Source organism: Rhinopithecus roxellana, chromosome 11 (genome assembly GCF_007565055.1).
Source record: "Rhinopithecus roxellana isolate Shanxi Qingling chromosome 11, ASM756505v1, whole genome shotgun sequence".
NCBI classification, from domain to species: domain Eukaryota; kingdom Metazoa; phylum Chordata; class Mammalia; order Primates; family Cercopithecidae; genus Rhinopithecus; species Rhinopithecus roxellana.
The window spans coordinates 31,780,398-31,795,179 of record NC_044559.1 but is presented as its reverse complement, the minus strand read 5'-3'; the positions used below and the strand labels follow the sequence as shown (position 1 = coordinate 31,795,179).

General features: G+C 45.4%; 1 protein-coding gene across 3 annotated transcripts in view; it reads right to left on the bottom strand.

Moving 5' to 3' along the window:
• The window catches only part of RBM20 (RNA binding motif protein 20), a 194,572-nt gene that overhangs the window by 49,408 nt on the left and 130,382 nt on the right, over positions 1-14,782 (bottom strand). For 2 of the 3 annotated variants that reach the window (XM_030941296.1, XM_010370324.2), the window contains exons 2-5: positions 7,389-8,472; positions 5,855-5,916; positions 4,869-4,960; positions 4,412-4,509 (exon numbers count right to left, since the gene is read on the bottom strand). In XM_030941296.1, the coding sequence (XP_030797156.1) occupies positions 4,412-4,509; positions 4,869-4,960; positions 5,855-5,916; positions 7,389-8,472 (1,336 nt within the window). The remainder of the gene's footprint in view (positions 1-4,411; positions 4,510-4,868; positions 4,961-5,854; positions 5,917-7,388; positions 8,473-14,782) is intronic. The other variant, XM_030941298.1, reaches the window with a different exon arrangement.

The window sequence follows — 14,782 nt, the reverse complement described above, 5'->3', positions numbered from 1 at the left end:
GCTGAGCCTGGTGGCGCATGCCTGTAGTTCCAGTTACTTGGAGGCTAAAGTAGGAGGATCACTCGAGCCCAGGAGGTGGAGTTTGCAGTAAGCCGTGATCATGCCACTGCACTCCAGCCTGGGTGACACGGCGAGACCCTATCTCAATAAATAAATAAATATATAAATAACAATAAAAAGGAAAAGAAAATAAAATGAGAAAAAAACCCAAACAAAAATAAACAAACAAAGCAATGAAACAATGAGACTCCAACAGAGGTGGGAGAAGTTTAAGTGCAGCCAAGTCTGTCCCCAGAAGGGCTTGGTGGCAGGGGCAGATGGTCTTTGCGGTCCTTTTAGATTTTGTGGCAGTTTGGATATATTCTGAAGGCTCGTTTCCAGAGCTCTGTGTCACTTTGATTTTCTCGTGCTTAAAAACAGGGAGCTTTAGAGGCAGTAACTGCTCTTCGCTCCACAGACATTAGCGATCTGATCAGATAGTGGCGGGGTCCTGGCTGTTCCTGGTTTCACTCAACAAAATGTGTTTCTGAAAGATGTATGTAAATAGAATCAGACATAAAAAGTGCTGGCACAGGACCAGACCTCACTTGTGGAGGAAAACGGGATCGCTATGGGGGCTGAAAGGGAGATAACCGGGGAATTTCATTCCCCTCATTATTTCTTTTCTGTTTGCATTTTCACAATAAGTTTTGTAAGCAGAAAAACAATAGAAATGTATATGCAAAAACAACTCACTGGGCACTCACTGGAACCTGGAAAAATATCCTTTGGCAACAGAGTAATCACCCCTTATCTTTGGGGTAATATCTTTGGAGGTCAGTGTTTGTAGGCAGAAAGAAAATCCATAGTTTCTCTGAGAGACTCTCCTGCTACTTAAAGGAGCCTTGCAAAGTATTTTTCAAGAGTGGATTAATCATTTCTCCATTTCTGAGCTTGTCTTCAAATGTCAATGTTCTTGCATTTCAGGTTTTCCTCAAGACAGATACACCTGCATTCAATTCCATTTGCTGGCAATGGCAAACCAGGGGCTTACTAAAGAGAAGGATCACAGCAAGGAAGAGACCCCTCAGATCCTTGCAGAGAGGCTGCAGGGCTTAGTGGTTACAAATGAGGCTTCCAGAGCTAGGCTGCCTAGGTTTAAATCCCACCACCTCCAATTACCAGCTATGTGGCCTTAGATAAGGTACTCAGCTTCTCTAGGCCTCAGTTTCCCAACTGTACAATAAGGATAATAATAGTATCCACCTCACAGGGTTGTCTAGAGGATTAAATGAGCTAATACAAAACAAAAATGCTAAGAACATATTGAGCACTATATAAATGTTGGCTATTGTTGTTATTATCATCCTACAATGTCTGGGGCTCTCTGTCCCCTCCTAGCTCCCAAAATGTTAGCTCTCTGTCCCCTTCTAGCTCTAGCAGAGAGCTGTCCCCTAGGTCTCTGTCACCTCCTAGCTCCTAGCAAAATGTTTCTTGTGTTGCTTCTCACCAGGCTCAAGTCAGATAAACTTCCCATCTCTAGGCGTTTGGAGGAAGTTGCACTCAGACCTCCTAGGAATTAATTAGAATCAACACACAAATCATCAGATTGCTTGTGCTTGCCCACTGGTGCATAATTTAAAAATACATTCATGGGAACCTCAAAGCATCTCTAAGGTGGAGCAAGGGTGACCCTGGGTATTATTAAGACAGATTTGTATAAGGGGAACACTGATACCAAGACCTGGACAAAATCCTGTGGCCAGCAGACAGAGCCCGCCTTAGGGTGGGTTTCCCCTCCACTCTTCACAGCCAAAATCCTATGGCCAGCAGACAGAGCCAGCCTTAGACAGGGTGGGTTTCCCTCCACTCTTCACAGCCAAAATGGGTTAAAAGCGCTCATTACTCAACAACAGCCATGGTTACCTCATATGTACTTGACAGTTCCCAAATCATTGTCCCTTATATTATCTCATTTGATCCTCACAAGGGCAAGACAATACTGGGTCTATGCCAAGCCTTGCTCCCACTGTCTGGTGCTGGCCTCTGAACCAGAAGCCTGGGCTGCAGGGCTGCATGGGATGTTCTGAGATCCGAGGAATAATCAAAACAATAAATTACACAAGCTGGATGAAAATCCAGTTGTTTACTTTATCTTCCAAAGGCATTATTGTTCCCACTTAAGGAAACAGAGCCTCAGAGAAGTAACGTGACTTGCCTGGAGACACACAGCAAGTGGCTCCAGAAGTAGTATTTGAACTTAGGGCCCTAGAGCCAAGTCCATAGGAAAGGGTCTCTGGCTCAATGGGCAGCACTGGAGGGTGGGGAAGAGGCCTGGGACAGACTGCAGAATGTCCTGCCTGTGTCTCTTCTCTCCCTATCCACCCCGGTTTACAGAGGGGCTCAGTTGATGCCATCTCTTCCCCGTACCCATATCCCAGGTTGGAGTCAATTTACAAGCCCTGGCCCCTGCCCACCTGACACCCAATCCAGCCTCCCCCATCGTGGTCACAGTCCCTCCCCTTCAGTGCCTGGAGTGGGATCTCAGGGCAGGGTTGTGAGCACAGAAGTTCCTCCATGGCCCACACCTCCATCAGGACAAGAGGTCATGTCACCAGGAATCTGACCTCAGAGGACAGGCCTCACTGAATCTAGCCATTGCAGTCTCCTGGGACTGACCCGAAGCTGCCATTGACCTGGACGTGACTCTGAGTGAGCAGAGTGCAGAGAGGGAAACCACAAAATTCTCTTTCACCAAAATGTGGACTTCTAGACAGGGACTCTCTCAAAGTGCTTCTCCTATTCAACATTACAAATCAACACACACAAATAAACAGAAGCCTGGGCTCAGGCAGGCCTCACATCTCATCACGAACCACCTCGCTTTTCCATTTACTCACTCCCCAGAGCTTGAGTGCTGCACTTCATGGCTTACTGGCCTGATGTTTTGCATGCCAACACATAGAGGGGACAGCACGTGGAGACATGCTCTTGTGAGTTTGTGTTCACTCGCAGGACAAGAGAGAAAGGCTGCAGCAACTCACACCACAAAAGCACAGGCACAGGCTAAGGCATACAAACAGGTGCCCTCCAGAGGGTTCAGACAAATGCATTTGTTTTACAGTCAGCTTTCCTCCCACTCCCCTTTCTCCTGCCCAGGGAAGAAGAAGAGAAGTCAGATGGTGGGTAGGGTGGTGGCACAAAACAACTGAAACTCCAGAGAGAAGAGGAGCTGTCACCATTGGTGAAAAAGGAGAGACGAAGCTTAGGAGTTTTGGAGGACTAAAGTGTATATTGTAGAGACAGCAAAACTAAAAACAAACAAACAAAAACATTATACAGCACCAACTGGTTCCTCAAGGGGCCAACAAATGCTTCAGTGCATAGTCCTTATTTTCACACGCTTTCTGGTTTGAGCTTCAAAATTACCCTCTCCTAGGAAGTAACCCACTTCAATAAAACATCAAATAGTCTTTAAAAAAACATAAAAAGCTCAAACGTATTTTTTTCTAAGCCAGCGCTGAATGCTAGAAAGTCCAGGAATGCTTTCAATTTTAAGGGTTTATGTCAGCTTCTTAAGTCATGTGTTTCCACACTAGATGAACTGAATTAAACAGCTCTTAACTTCTGTCTGGGGATGTTTTTCTGAACGACACAAGGCCAGATCAGCACCTCTAGGCCCAGACATAGCAGGTGATACTACAAACGCTTGAGGACAACAATGACAATGGAGAAAATGGTTTTTTGTTTGTTTGTTTTGAGACGGAGTCCCGCTGTGTCACCTGGGCTGGAGTGCAGTGGCATGATCTCAGCTCACTGCAACCTCTGCCTCCCAGGTTCAAGTGATTCTCCTGCCTCAGGCTCCCGAGTAGCTGAGACTACAGGCACACACCATTCATGAACAAGTCTATGGCCAGAAAGTGTGATGATCTCCCTGGCTGCCTGAGTCACATGCTCACCTCACTTCTGGTGATGTCATCTTGGAAACTAGACAGTGTGATTCCCAGAGTGGAAAATTGAAGGGTACAAGGTATAAACGGGTCTAGACCTCAAAAGCCAGCCAACTCTCTATTCTTTAAGTGAAAAAGATGTTAACTTCCTCCCAGTCTGTGGCATGTCAGGTGCATACTGAGCATGAAGAACAGAGTGCTGGGGAAAGCAACAAGCATTTCAGGGTGACTGGCACACAGAGAGGTATTTGAGGCAGGGCATGGTGGCTCCCACCTGTAATCCTAGTGCTTTGGCCACCTGTAATTCCAGCACTTTGGGTGACCGAGGCAGGAAGATCACTTGGGGCCAGGAGTTCAAGGCTGCAGTGACATATTATTGCACCACGACATTCCAGCCTGGCTGTCTCAAATAAATAAACAAACAAATAAATAAACTAATAATCATTTTCATTAATTTCTGGAGAAAATGTTTCTGTACTCACAGTTGTCCCCGCAGAAGCCAAAGGAAATGTGGGGCTTGACTGAGCAAATGACCTTGCTGGAATGGGCACGTATGATGTTCCAAGATTTGAGGCATAATCTAAATGACGAATTACACAAACTCGATGAAAACCCAGAACTTAACATCAAAAGTCATTATTAGGACATAAGCAGGCATAGAAAACCGAACCTTTCCCCTTCACATATTATTAGTGATCGGCATGACTATACCTCTGGACGTGCTGATAATCAGCAAAGCTTTATGCCTAAAGTATCTCAGAGAATGCTGATGGCTCCAGACAGCGGGCCCAGTGCATTTTAGTGTCTTGGGATCTGTTTGCTTTCTACATGCATAAGAAGGGGACATCAGGGAAGTCCTGGTTATTAAAGATGGGACACAATGTGCCTGTGGGAAGCCCATTTCTGCTTCAAGCTGCTGACCTATAGGGCCTCGCTCACCTTCATTCCCAGCAGGGCTATAAACAGCTGTGCTGTTAGGAGAAGCACACAATGTTCCCTCTGCCGAACCAAGTATACACCGGATGCCAGCACTGCAGAGGGCGAGAAAGGGAAACCGGCTCCTCAATAAGTTAAACAAAGAATTAGCATGTGACCCAGAAATTCCACTCCTAGGTACAGACCCCCAAATAGTTGAAAACAGGTGTTCAAACAAAAACTGTACCCAAATGTTCCTAGCAGCACTATTCACAATAGTCAAAAGGTGGAAGCCACCCAAATGTCCATCAAAAGATGAATAGATAAACAAGAATGTGATATATACATGTAATAGAATATTGTTCAGCCATAGAAAGGTTGTACATATTACAACATGGATGGATATACCTTGAAAATATTATGCTAAGTAAAAAAAAAGCCAGTCACAAAAGGCCACATATTATGATTCCATTTACAGAAATGTACAGAACAGGCAAATCCATAGAGACAGAAAGCAGATTGGTGGTTGCCAGGGGCTGCCTTAGAGAGAATAGGGAGTGATTGCTTAATGGATATGAGGTTTCCTTTTGGAGTAATGAAAATATTCTGGAACTACAGAGTGGTAACATTTGCACAATCTTGTGAATGTGCTAAATGCCACTGAATTGTACACTTCAAAATATTTAAAATAGTAAGTCCTATGTGAACTTGACTACAATGAAAAAACATGAAAGCCCGAAAAGGGAGGCACACATGCACGCACACACACTTCCCGCCTCTACCCGGTGTTTTCTGCTTAGCATTTACCACCAGGGATGCTGTAATTTTCTTGTTCATTTTGTTCATCATCTCTCTGGCCCCTGTGAAGCATAAGCTCCTTGAGGGCAGGAACTTTGCCTGTTCTGGTCTCTGCTATAGCCCCAGGACTCGAAACAGCGTGTGACACACAGTAAATGCTCAGTGAATATGTTAAGCCGATGCATGAGCCTGTCCTCCTGAACTGCACTTACTTTTCAGAGAAGACCAGGCATTTCTGAGCGTGTAGCTTCCCTTTCACATGCAGCTCCCAGTCCTAGGTCAGAAGGAAAAAAAAGTGACCAAAGTAGAACTGAGTCCATGGGAAGGCAAAGGATGAGCACAGAGTCACTCGCCATGCAGGGAGCACAGAGCTCCCAGAGGCTGGACCACCCCTGCGGACACATCCTCCACCCTCCTGCTCTCCCTTCCAGGCTCCTCCCGCTGTTCCTGCCTCCCCATCCAGCCTTTGCTCCATCGGCTCCTCATCCACACATCTCATGCCCGTCTTGAACAGGAGCCCGGACTCACAAGTTGGATTCCCTCTGCCCCTCTCAATGGACCCTTGCACCCACAACCTACCTCCCACCTCCCACCCCTTCTCCTTTCCCCCAGGAAGACCCCATCTATTTCATATCCAGTTGGGAGAATCTGGCAGGTAGACTCACAGTGACTTACAAAGCCTTAGAAAATGTTCATGAGAGACAAAATCCTTGAGCACCTCCCAGTGTCAGCTAGCCCCCTCCCAAGACTGGAGGTCAGAGGGCATGTCCCATCTGGGTTACAGGGATGCATTTGGATGCTGTGACCCAAATAGAGGTGAATGACATGCTGCAGTGTGACTCACACTCTGCAAGGACATTATTATGCTTTTGGACAGGATAAGAGATGGGAGGCGGGACAGCCCAGTGCTTAAATGGTGCAGGCTCTGGAAGGGTCAGGCCCACATTTGAATCTCCACTCTGCCACTTTCAAGCTGGGGAGGTGGCAGGGGGAAGGGGCTGAGAAAGTCATTTCATCTCTCTGGGCCTCAGTTTTCTCATTTGTAAAATGAAAATCATAATAATATCTGCCTCGTAAGAGTTACTGCTGGCACACAGAAAGGGTTTAATATACGGTAATTGTTATAATTTTTGTTGCTTCAAAATATTTCACTGCATCTGCAATACATTTTTTGGGGGGAAATTATACTATCATATACCTCTGTGTGCAGCAACTCAAGTCATTTTCCAGCCACCAGGAAGGTGTCATGAGGCTCTATCTCCATTTTGCTGATGAGGAACCTGAGGCTCTCTATAATAATTTGTCTCGGTTCCAAGGGGGAATTAATCTGTTTCCCCGATCCAAAATTCTGCTTTTTTTCCTTTCTAACTCACTATAATATGGGTACTCAAGGGGCAGTAGCTTCTAGGTATACCACAGGGGAGAAGTGCTCCATAAGAAGGCAGTTCTCGAGCCCCTTCCCTGCAACCCAGATGGGGTCCTTTGCTCCCCTACTCAGTCTCAGCTTTCTCATCTATAAAAAGTGTAAGAATTTCTGACTCACCTTCAAGCAAGAGACTGGTCCTGATACATTTCTGAAATTCCCTTTGGGTCCTAATACCTATGATTTTAGTCAAGAATACTGATGGCAAAATTCTGCTACCCCAATGCAAAAGTTCCTTGCCCATTGGCAGCATGAGTTGGGTTGTGGGGAAAGGCCTGCCCAGGCTTCTAGCTGTGGCTCCCAGCCTGTCTTGGACAACTCACCTTCAAATCAAACACCTTCTTGTCACAGATGCTACAGATATGTGGCAAGTGGAGGGGGGCCACACCGTGAAAGTCGTTCAGCTCGTGAGCCTGCAGGGGCCGCACAGATAGCAACGCCTGTTCCTCCTTGGCCCTCTGCCCAGCACCGATAAAACCCTGTTTGCTGTTGTTAAGCCGACCCCCGAAGGAAGGAGGTGTCCTATCTGACGTTGGTTCCTCGGGGTCATACAGCTCATAGGGCTGGTTAGGGGGTAGAGGCCACATGGGACCTGCTGTGAGATCAGGCTTGCTTTGGCCAGAGAATCCATGGGGGCTCTCCCATTGGCTGTTTGTGCCCTGCAGCAGTGGCCCGACCTCGCTTTTCAGGCCCCCAGCCTGTTCAGCTGGAAATCCGCCAGCCACATGTGAACCTTGGGAGTTGGATCCGTAAAAATCTTTGGAAAAGGCAGCTTGACCATCCTGCCCTGTGTGGCTGTAGTGCCCTTCATAGGTCACACTGCCCGAGGTTGAGGCCGAGGCTGCCAGGAAGCCAGGCTGACCATCTGTTTCAGGGCCGTATGTCTGGCCAGAGCTGGCTTTGCCATACTCATAGAATCCTGTTGTAGCTGGAGCAGGCCCAGTCTTGCCAATGCCCAAGATGACTGCTGGCTGGCCAGGGGTCTGAGGCATTACCCCAGTGAAAGGATGCATCACCATGGCATTGGGGGGCTGGTTGGGAAGGTTCATGGAGGGTCCAGGGCCTCGTGTCTGACTGGGGGGTGAAAAGACAATTGCATTAGAGGGAAACCGGGTACTGGGTGTGGTTGTGGCATGTTGGGGCACCCCAGCATGGCCGTGAGGGGCGCTGATCACAGACGGATGCCTCAGTTGATTGAAGAGAGGCTGGGACATGGCCACTTTGGAGAGGACTTGGTTCAGGACTGTGGCGGCCGCAGTGTTGTTGGTGACAGCTGTCTGTGCCAGCTTCAGCCGGTGGAGGGTGAGCTGGGCCTGCAGTTGAGCCAGTTGGAGACTGGCAGGTGAAGGAAGCAGAGGGTTCGGGTTACTGACCGAGAACGGGTTCTTGTCCAGGAGCTTGGCGGCACTGCGGGAAGACAGAGGTCTAGATGCACAGCTCGTTTTCAGTGAGGGGGGGCAAGGGGCTGTTGTTTGTTATCTGTGGTCCCCCCTACACATAAACAAGACCTTCCCACACAGGTCCCACATACAAGTGAATCTGCAAAAACCTGTGCTCACACATACTCATTTGAAAAAAACTCCAATGGAAAAATTATATGACAGAATGTTCAATCTCACTGGCAAGTAGAAACGTAAACTAAAACCATTCGAAACAAATATTCGTCTACCAAAATAGCAATTTTTTAAAAATGACACTCTGTGTTGGAGAGAGAGTAGAATAGGCACAATGTCAGTGATCATCAACGCATACAGCTTTGTTAAAAGATAGTCTAACAAAATGCATTTATTATAGCCATACTCTTTGACCCTGGAATTCAATTATATAAATCTAAACTGAGAAAAGGAGCTCAAATGAAGATAAAATTTGATACCCAAAGATGCTTAATACTGTATTATTTAAGAGTCCAAAGTTGAAAATTACAAATATCCAACAATAGGGAGATGGGATTTGAACTGAGGAAATTATGATACATCAACATAATAAAATATTAAGTAACCATTAAACCTGGTGTTTAAATTTCTACTTTATTATGTAACGTTTAGGACATTCAAAAAAGAGTACCCAACACCAAGTTTAAGACAGAGAACATTCCAACACGATAAATCTCCCTTGGTCACTTGCTTTCCCCACCTCACCCTTGCCCATCATTGCCAATGGTAAACATTATCTTGAATTTGCCAAAGTCTCTGTTACAAAAAACAAAAACAAAACCACTTTAATGACATGAGAAAATCTATATGCTCTGATGTTAAGTGAAAAAGGCAGGCTTCACAATTGCCTACAGAGTGGATCGTGTCTACATTTGTGCCAAACACTATTTCATCCTTGTCCTCATTTCACATCCAAAAGCAACATGAATTGTCTTCCTGTCTGAATACAGGCACAAACAAATTCAGCATCTCCTATACTCTCACAACACGAATCATTTCTGACACTAGATGTGTGGGAGGTTTTCTCCACACACCAAGCAAGCAACCATTTCTGCTGTGGACCCCAGCTGGGTGTCCTCCAGTTCAGTTCTGACACTACCTGGAGAAAGTGTCAGATCCCACAGGTTGATGGCTAAGCCCCACAAGACTGTCCCCCACTTTGGATGTCAATCACAAGCCCCAGGTTGTTTTACTTGTGCTTCTGACCAACTGGCTGTAAATCGGAGTTAGACTAACTTGCTAGAGAGGCTCCCAGAACTCAGGGACTTGCTTACTGGTTTATCAGAAAGAATAAATGACAAAGGATGCCAGTGAATACCAGATGGAAGAGGTGCATGGGGCAAAGTGTGTGGGAAGGGGTACAGAACTCCCACGACCTCTCAGGCACTACCCCCTCCAGGAACCTCCACATGTCCCAGTCCTTTCTGAGTTTTTATGGAGGTTTCATTGCACAGGCATAATTGATTAAATCATTGGCCATTGGTGATCAACTCTACCTTCAGCGGCATTCACCTTCCCTGAGGTTAGGGGTGGGGCTGAAAGTCCCAAACCTTCCATGCTGCCGTGGTCTTTCCAGTAACCAGATCCCATCCTAACGATACCTAAGGGGCTGCCGGACATTTGTCAACTCATTAGCATACAAAAACATATTTATCTGATTCCAAAGACTTTTGGAGTTGTATGCTAGGAAACCTGATGAAGACCAAATCTCACAATATCACAGTTCCCTTCAACTGAGCTCTCAAACTCAACTAGCATAAGGAATAACCAAAAAATTACAAGTAAAAAAATCTGAATTTGAGGTAGTGGGCAATAGTAGACTGTCACCGAATCTTACTGCACAAAGTGTGTCTGTCTGACATGTGTCTTTCATGTGACCTATATTGGTTGGTTATAGTGGTTTCTGGACCAAAAATCAGTGTGCATGGTCTGGAAACTGGAAAGACTTTCCCAGAACATCTGGGATGTGTGGTTACCACAGGCAGGGAGGGAATCTTTGGTTAAGACCATATTTTCCAGGTTTTAAATCCCCCTCTGAAAAGCGGGTGTCATTAGGAAATATGTTCAGGATGTTGATAAACTGGAATTCTAGGACATTTGAATGGGAAGAAGGGGAATGGAAAATTGGAAATTGGGGTTGCCATGGACAATGCATGCTGTACAATAAGCATGCTTAGGCAGTACAGGGTAGACGCTGCATAACTGGGACACCTTAGTCTCTACTGTCACAGGTTCTGTACAGTAAAAATGCAATGATAATGAAACAAAAATGAGATCTGTTCATCTGTTGTTGGACACTTAGGCTGGGGGCTAGCTCAGGTGAGGAGGAAAAGGGCAAGTGACATAAGCTGCCACACTCTTGTTGGAAGGGAGTTCCCAGAACGTCAGGCACACCCACATTTAAACGTAAGTACAAAGCACATTTGAGAGCCAGATAAAATACCTTTGTTATTCTTTCCCATTTGCATGAAAAAATCAAAAATTGCCTATAAGATGTTAAAAAGGCACCACCTTCCCCAGCCAGCAGCCCTGCTATGCTCCAAGGGCAGAACAGGCTGGCTGCATTTTAAAATATGGGGGAAGGGGGCGCTCAGAGCTAAAGGTAGTTACAGCCCTGTTCTCCTTTGGGGAGTCGAGCTGGTTGCAAACAAGCCTTGGGGGAAGGGGGCGCTCAGAGCTAAAGGTAGTTACAGCCCTGTTCTCCTTTGGGGAGTCGAGCTGGTTGCAAACAAGCCTTGGGGATCCTTTGATGACCCAGCACAAATTCAACAGCAGCAGAATGGGGAGGCACCAATGTCTATGTAGGCACGAATACGGAAGGAAGAGGAGTCTGATGATAAATTTCGACTTGTGTAATATTAAGTAGCTGAGCTTTAGAAGAGCAATTAAGCTTAACTGAAAACCCTGACCACACAGGGCCAACTCTTCCTCCCAGGTTTGTCCATCATGCAGCCTGTTCTTGCTAACAAGGCGATAATGAGGTGCCAAGTTGGTTTCCATGACCAGAGTAAGACAAGGTTGGTTTTGTTTTTCCCAGAGAAGTCAGCTGTATTTTCTAAAATTGCATTCTGGGCAGGAGAGAGCTCTCAGTAGAGATTCCCCTGTGCCCCTGAAAGGACATGTGAGGAAGAGTTAGCTTTTCAACTAGGAAAGCCAGCCACGCTGGGTATTTGCAGGTCAGCCATGGGAAACCTGTCCTTTTCAGAGTATGACCCAGGTTACAGAAGTTAACCCATTCAGATTCTGCAAAAAACAAGAAAACTAACCAGGTTTTCTTCCTAACTTTTGCTTTGACTAGAAAATTTTCATCATTCTCAACTTTAGTCAACCTTGAGTAGAAGTGATTTCACATGAATCATCAGAGCTGAGCACCTGTTTTGATCCAAACACCCTAGACAAAGAAGAAAAAACACATCATACTATTTTTTAAAGCCCTAAAATTCTTAGCCTGCAATAGTTAATCTGAAATTCAGGTGCATATAGTGATCATATTTCTGAACCAAGAATTGGGGTGCATGATCTGACACCCCTGGAAGCTGGAACTGATGTCTCCTGCTGTCTTCCCACTCTTTAGTTTGTCACTTTTATATCACTTAGCACATCCTGCGCCTTGGGTTAAAAATAATTGCGTGCGTGCCTTTCTACTCCATTAGACATAAGTTCCACAAGAGAAGGGAGTATGTCTTGGAGAATCTTGTATTTCCTCAGCACACTGCCTCCCACTTGATGGGCACAAAGTAATTGCCGTGAACAAAATGAAGAAGGAAGATAATGGGTATGGCTCATCAGAACCTGGTGGCTTTGAGGCAATATGGACACCTCTTTTATGAGTACACAATTCTGTGGAGAAAAACCCACAAACAGCTCAAAAAGGACAATCTAAATACACCCAAGAAGCAAATAAATTTTGCTGTTGTGAATAACTAAACCTACAAGCAGGTACAAAGTCACCTTCCTAGAGGACTATCTACAATTCCCCACTCCAGTGCAGGAGCTTCAGTCCACTCTTTCTCTGTCTAAGTCCAGGTTTTTAAATTGAGTGGATAATCCCTGCAAGAGGCTGAATAATGATGCCCTGAAAATGTCCACATTCTAACCCACAGAGGCTGTGAATATGTTATCTTACATGGTAAAGGGGACTTTGGAGATGTGATTGAATTAAAGATCTTGATTATCTGAATTTCTGAATTTGGTATGCCCAATGTAATCACAAGAGTCCTTCTAAGATGGAAGCAGGAGGATCAGAGTCAGTGAGAAGATATAAGTGTGGAAACAGAAGTCAGGGAGGAGAGAAGACGCTTTGCCGCTGGCTTTGAAGATGGAGGAAGGGGCCATGAGCCAAAGAAATGCAGGTAGCCTCTTAGAAACTAGAAAAGACAAGGAAACAGATTGTCCCTTTGAGCCTCCAGAAGGAACTAACACCTTGACTGTAGTCCAGTGAGGCTGGTTTTGGACTTCTGACCTCAAGAACCGTAAGATGATACATGTATGTTATTATAAGCCACTAAATTTGTGGCAATTTCTTACAGCAGCAAGAGAAAACCAACACAGTTCCCAAGACAATTAGATGCAAAAGCAGCTTCCACTAGAGAGGTGGTGGTAGGTGTAGGGGCTGATTGGATCTTGCTGGTATGAATTGATCCCCCCAGAGTACAGACCATCGAACCAAACATCCAAAGACCCTCTAGGAATGTAGTCAGGGGTGAATTCTGCACGAATAGGGGCCTATGCAATATGTCTCAGACCTGGCTAATCCAAGAACCACATCCCTCTGGCTACAGTGATTGGCTCAAGGGGGAAGACTCTCTGATACTTTGCTGGAGCTATCAGGCATGATTCTCTGTCATGCCACGGTTACAAAATTGTTGTTAAGCCATCACTTAATGACAGCCTGCTTGAGAATAAAGCCAAGTCAGAAGATGCTGGCCTGAAGACAGAGGAACAGGCAGCTCCTTGATGACCTCCGAGGAATGCCTTGAGCCACCTTCTCCTGAATCCACCCTGGACTTTGCTGGACATGAAGCAATGCATTTCCTTTATTTGTTTAAAGAAAGCCAGTCTACATAAACCACCAGCATTTAACCAGCTTTTAAAAACGGTTCCTTTCTGTGGCCCACATTGACTTGAAGGTTCCTGGTCACCCTCCAGTTTCCTCTGCAGGAGTGGACTGACTGTGAGGACCCAGTAGTTGGAGCTACAGGGTCACTATCATCATCGTAGGGAGAAAAGAGGATTAGAAGATAAGGAGTGGACAACTGCTGAGAGAGGAGGGAGCAGGCATGGGGATGGGGTTTGAGGGATCCAAGAGAGTCTTAACATCTGCTTAGGGAACCAGGACTTAAGGGGCTGTGGAATAACAAGCACACAGCTGAAATGCAATAGAGTGAATGTGTGTAGATGTATCAGCAGACTCTTTCCTGCTACTGTCCAGTCATCCAGAAGCAGGAACCAAGAACCACAGTCCAGAGCACGGTGGTGCCTAAACTCATGCAACCGGCCACATTTGCAATAAGCACAGTATCTTCCAAGATAACCAGTGCAGGAATTTAAATTCACTTCCAGTGCAACTGGCTGAGTGGCGACTGTGCCATTTCTTCTTTTGTGCTAAAATATAGAAAGTAATCAAGGTAAGAGGGCTCATGACCAGGCAAGAAAATGTTTTCTAGGTATGACCACACTATAAAGGTGTGGCCAAAAAAATGCAATGCTCAAGGTCACATCTTTAGAGTAGAGTTGAGATTTTATGATCTTTCCATGCCTCTATGACACATTCCGCTAGTGTCAACACAGGAGAGACTTAAAGCAAAGAGAGGATTAATGTCAACTTAACAAGACCTACATTATAGTTTTCCTTCCTTCTGAACCATTTTTCTTTAAAATATTCCTTATTTAAGGTATTGTAGGTGAGAATTTCCTTTTAATATTTATCTTTCCTAGATCAAAAATTCTCAACTCTGCTATAATGCTTTCAGAAGCTAGGTCACGATATGAACTAGAGGGACATCCCTGAATGCCAGGTTACAAAGGTGACAAAGATAACACAACAGTCATACTGGGGTTAAAGTTCAAACTCTAGCTAGTGATCACAAATTTGAAGAGCAAGGTGAGGCCTTAGAGACAATTTAGTTTAACTCACTCATTCTACAGACAAAAACAAAACAAAACAAAAAACAAGCACACAAAACAAACCCAAACAAAAAACCGCAAAAGCCAATGAAGTTGGCGTCCTCTGTGAATCAGCCCAAGTCACACACCGAGACAGAGAAAAGCTGGGACTAGAATGC